This window comes from Argentina silus, assembly GCF_951799395.1.
Source record: "Argentina silus genome assembly, chromosome: 17".
Classification (NCBI taxonomy): domain Eukaryota; kingdom Metazoa; phylum Chordata; class Actinopteri; order Argentiniformes; family Argentinidae; genus Argentina; species Argentina silus.
Window position 1 is genome coordinate 6,051,676 of NC_139671.1, and position 5,000 is coordinate 6,056,675.

The 5,000-nt window shown below is 45.6% G+C and overlaps 1 protein-coding gene across 1 annotated transcript in view; it reads right to left on the reverse strand.

The window, feature by feature from the left end:
* The window catches only part of fig4a (FIG4 phosphoinositide 5-phosphatase a), a 46,574-nt gene that overhangs the window by 26,349 nt on the left and 15,225 nt on the right, over positions 1–5,000 (reverse strand). Inside the window, exons 11-12 of the mRNA XM_083689137.1 lie at positions 2,246–2,379; positions 155–271 (exon numbers count right to left, since the gene is read on the reverse strand). Coding sequence (XP_083545263.1) covers positions 155–271; positions 2,246–2,379 — 251 coding nt within the window. The remainder of the gene's footprint in view (positions 1–154; positions 272–2,245; positions 2,380–5,000) is intronic.

Below are 5,000 nucleotides of genomic sequence, written 5' to 3' on the forward strand. Positions count from 1 at the left end.
TTGTCGAGCGATTTAATTGCCCGTGAAGTCAACTGATCAAGCTTCGTGGTACCGCAGTGGTAAGGCAGGTGAGAGAGTTTGTGTGTGTGTGTGTGTGCGTGCATTTTTAGTGTGTGTGTGTGTGTGTGTGTGTGTGTGTGTGTGTATACATCACCTCTCATCAGGCCTCAGGGTGTGGCAGTAGAAGTCGGAACGGTTGATGAAGAAGCCGGTCTTCTTGACCACGCTCTCCGCGATCGTACTGAGACGGTCCAAGACGTTACACAGTTTACTGAGAGAGAGAGAGAGAGAGAGAGAGAGAGAGAGAGAGAGAGAGAGAGAGAGGACAAGCATTTCCAAATAAGAAGTCACAGTCCATTGTGGAGAGGACGAGACATTCACTGAAGGTCTCTTCTTTCAGGAAGACTAACCATGGATCTTAGATTGTCAGAAATGTGATCCTTGAGCAAAGGTTGCTCTGGGTTCACAGGGTGCACACGGCAGTATAAATGAATAAACACAATACATGGTCCCCGAGAGTGTTTCCATGGTGACAGCAGTCGCTAGGAAGACTTGTAAGGTATACTGTAAGCTGTGGTACACAGTCCAGCATGGGGCAGATATACTGTTGGTACGGGGAGGGGAGATTAGGACACCTGCTCATTTAATCCAGCAACATACATTTCAAATAGGGATGTGAAAAAAAATCATCTTGTCATCAGGGTTGGGGGCGGTATACATTTTTTTCCACACCTATATACCGTCCTCAAATTTTACCGGGGTATGGGGTATTACCGGGAAAAAATAAACAAATAACGTCGCGGGGTGGGGGGGAAGCCGTCTTTGCTCCATATAGTTAATCTCCATTGAAAAACTGAATTATTTATGTAGTGACTGCTACACCATATGACATGTAGCCTAAACAGTCATTAAAACTTTCCATCCCGATCGCAGCTTGACAAACTAAACTAAAACACAGACGGATAGCATAATATGACAGCTTAATAAGAAGCATCATCACACGCTGCATTCGGAATAATGTAACCTGTCTCATGTCCCTATAGCCTCTAGGGCTATCATTTGTCTATAAAATACTGATTGAGTTACCGTTATGAGACTATGCTCTGGAGAGTCCTAATTCCGCTTGCGTCTTTTTGTGCTCTCTCTCTTTCGGGGCCCAGCTGTGAGAGAAGACGGCGGTAATGCCACGGCAGACTCCGAAGGCCCGCTCTGTCGTTTGTCTCTGGTCTGTAGGCATTTTGACTGTAGTTTCCAGTCGTGACAAAGTGGGCGGTTAACGACATGTATGGCGTCGTGTTAACCGACGACCACATCTCCGCTGTCAGCGAATAGCTGTCTGAACCCCGACAGCAGCACTTGATACAGACAGACATTGTGGTCCTCTGTGGCTCAGTAGGTAGAGCATGGCGCTAACAACGCTTAGGTTGTGGGTTTGATTCCCGCTGGGACCATATATACTGAAAAATGTATGCACTTATGCAATGGAAGTCGCTTTGGATAAAAGCGTCAGCTAAATGGCGTATATATACATCCCATCCGTGCAGCTGATACTGGGCGTTTCGGTTTGAGTGGAGATTAGGGTAGGTAGGTTATCGATTAGTTTAAATTCGTGTTCCCATCTCTGGCCGTCATCTTTCACATGCAACTCCTGCAAATAATCTCGTCCAAATCTGCAGACGATCTCCTTTATCGTCGGGTCCGAGCCCCAAATACTGCCCTATAGTAGCAGTGCCATTTTTAGGGACCAAGTCATGAGCACTAGACATGTTTAGTTTTTTTCCTCTAACCTGAGGTGGAAGAGGTCAGGTGACCTCCCATTGTGAATTGACAAACAGGGCTTGGTTTGTAGTTGGACAGACAACGGAGGAGACATCTTGTGACGGTATTGAAAAGCACACCGTGGCCATTTTTTCCAAATCCCGAGGGATCCCGACCGTATCAGCGTCATACCGCCCAACCCGACTTGTCACCTACACAACAGTCACCTATTTTTCTTAGCGTGTACTTGTGTACTCGTGGGGGGGAGAAGATGTAAACAAACCAAAAAAAAGGAGGAAAAAGTCAGCTGTCGAGCTAATTAGATGACGAGTGCTATCTTGGCAAAAAAAAAACTAAAAAAAAAAACTTTATCCTCCATAACTAAAAAAATGAAGAAAAAAACAAATAGAAAAGAGAACAGATCTCAGATCTCTCTCCTTCACTCCTCCACCGCAGTGCTGTGTGTGTATGTGTATCTGTCCTGTACCTCTTGGTGTAGCGGGCCATGTCCCAGGCGATGTAGTCGATGCAGTGGGCCGGAGGGAGGAACTGGTTGAGGTTGATGACGGCTGGGTAGAGCTCCTCACTCAGAATCTTCTCGTGCTTCCTCTTCTCTCGTTTCTACATCACCGACACAAACAAAACAACTTTAAAAACACAGGCCCTCTTTTCTCTTTTTTTCTTATCTTATCTCCATTTGTATAAATATATAACACACTTTCACTTTGTCTCATTTTGATTGAAGGGAATGAGAGCCTGATTCAACAAAGAAAATTGGGATCCACAAATGAAAAAGCAGAAACCTATTTCTTTATTTCTATTTCTGTGAATGTACTTTTGGTGAATGTATTTTTGGTGAATGTATTTTTAGGTGAATTCCACTTCAATTTCATGATGAATAGGTGATGGTGGCGGAGGGGAAAAGTGGAGTAGTTAGCAAACTTGGGTTGTTTTCTCCCCCGCAATGCTATTCCAGTACATTCCAAGAAGACATTTGGTTAATTAAATGCCTTGGAAAGAGGCACCCTCTATAGAGGACACGCGTGTGAGTCACACAGTTCTCCAGCTCACATGTTAGGAACTCACATGTCCTTTGCCTGTGATTGTCACCAACCGAATATTGTGTGTTTGTGTGCGTGTCTGTGTGAGAGAGTGTATGTGTGTAGGAGAAGGGATATGACTAATACACACACACACACACACGCACACATGCGCACACACACACACCCCCCTCAGCTCAGTATGGAGATTAAGGCATGTCAACATCTCATCTCTGTAATCATGTCTACTGATGCATCTTATCCATCTCTATAAAATATCCCAGCATCTAGAGCATGAGCACACACACCTCTCTCTCTCTCTCTCTCTCACACACTCTCTCTCTCACACACACCTCTCTCTCACACACACATTCTCTCTCTCTCACACACACTCACACACTCTCTCCACCACCCCCTTTCTTCAGCCCACTTGGCCGCTTGCAAGCAGCCTCGTCACTTAACATTGATTCTGTTTGAAACCAAGACAGTCAGTCTCCCCATCTGTACCCCCACGTCCAGCCCGCCCTCCCTTCCCTCGCTCTCTCTCTCTCTCTCTCGCACAAGCGTGCTGATCGTACCCGCTTGTTAACCCTGGAATAACCGCCAGACGCATCACTCAGTCCCTCACATCTGCGCACATCTGGCGATCTTAGTCACAGCGCCCAGCCAGAAGAATCACTGTGTGACACTGTATAACAACCCTCACACACAGAGACTGTAGCACATATAGCGATTCATTCAAGTGCCCAAAAGGGCACAGTGTAGGATAAACCAAGAGATATAACCAAGAGAAGGGACCTTGATGAGGAGACGGGACAATGGAGGTCACATGTCATGCCATGTGCTGTGCTGACACACACACTCGCTGTCCATCAGACACGGCCACCACAACACAAATCACACCCACAGAGCAACAGGCCATTGTTGTGATTTCATGGTTTCTGCTTCATTTCCCTTTTCCCCTCTCTCTCTCTCCATCAGAGAGCGGGGGGGGGGACCAGGAATGAAAGGGGGAGGACTACCTTAGACCCCTCCTTTCGCATCACATGTCTGAGGCTTGTGCGGGCAATGGAGGTCTGTGATTGGTCCTTTCTCCCCCGGCTCCCTTGTGACCGACAACGTGAGCAGGACACCCGAGCTGAACGCTGAGAATCAGTCAGGCCACAGGCTTTAGAATGCTGTGTTACATCCAGAGAGGATGGGGGGTAAACCTGTGTGTGTGATAACACAGTTTAGACAGCAAAGGGTCCTCCATGCCTCTGCTACTGTTAGGTCATACACCAGGTTTTTCATGTCGACTCTCATGTCAATTGTGTTCTCTCTGTGTGTCTCTCTCTCTCTATGTATGTGTATATGTGTGTCTCTCTCTCTATGTATGTGTATATGTGTGTCTCCATCTCTATGTATGTGTATATGTGTGTCTCTCTCTCTATGTATGTGTATATGTGTGTCTCTCTCTCTATGTATGTGTATATGTGTGTCTCCATCTCTATGTACAGTACCAGTCAAAAGTTTGGACACACCTTCTCATTCAATGGTTTTTCTTTATTTTTATTATTTTCTACATTGTAGATTAATATTGAAGACATCAAAACTATAAAGGAACACATATGGAATTATGTAGTAAACAAAAAAGTGTTAAACAAACCAGAATATGTTTTATATTTTAGATTCTTCAAAGTAGCCACCTTTTGCTTTGATGACAGCTTTGCACACTCTTGGCAAGGTGTGTCCAAACTTTTGACTGGTACTGTGTGTGTGTATGTCTGTCTCCTCCCCCCCCCCCCCCCCCCAATCAACTCCAGACAAGTTGACAAGGTTCGGATGACTCTGTCGTGTGGCTCAACCGACGTTACAGTGGAGAGACTGCCGGAGGCAGGTTGTCATGGCGAATAAGAATTTTGATCCGAACTGACTTACCTGGACAAACAAACAAACAAAAAAAAAGGTCAAACGGAAAATAAAACAAAATCTAATAAAAGCAACAGGCTTCGCTTTGGCACTTGATCCCCCCCACACCCCCACCCCTCCCCCCCACCTCATTCCAGTGAGCACTAACACTCCGGTCTTTGGCTTAAGTGGTAGCGGCGGTGGAGAAAAGAAGACAGAGATTAAATTTTAAAAAAGTTAAAAAAAAAAGGTCTCTCTATCTCCAATTAGAAACGTGGTGGTGGCAAACACCGTACACATGCACAGACATAT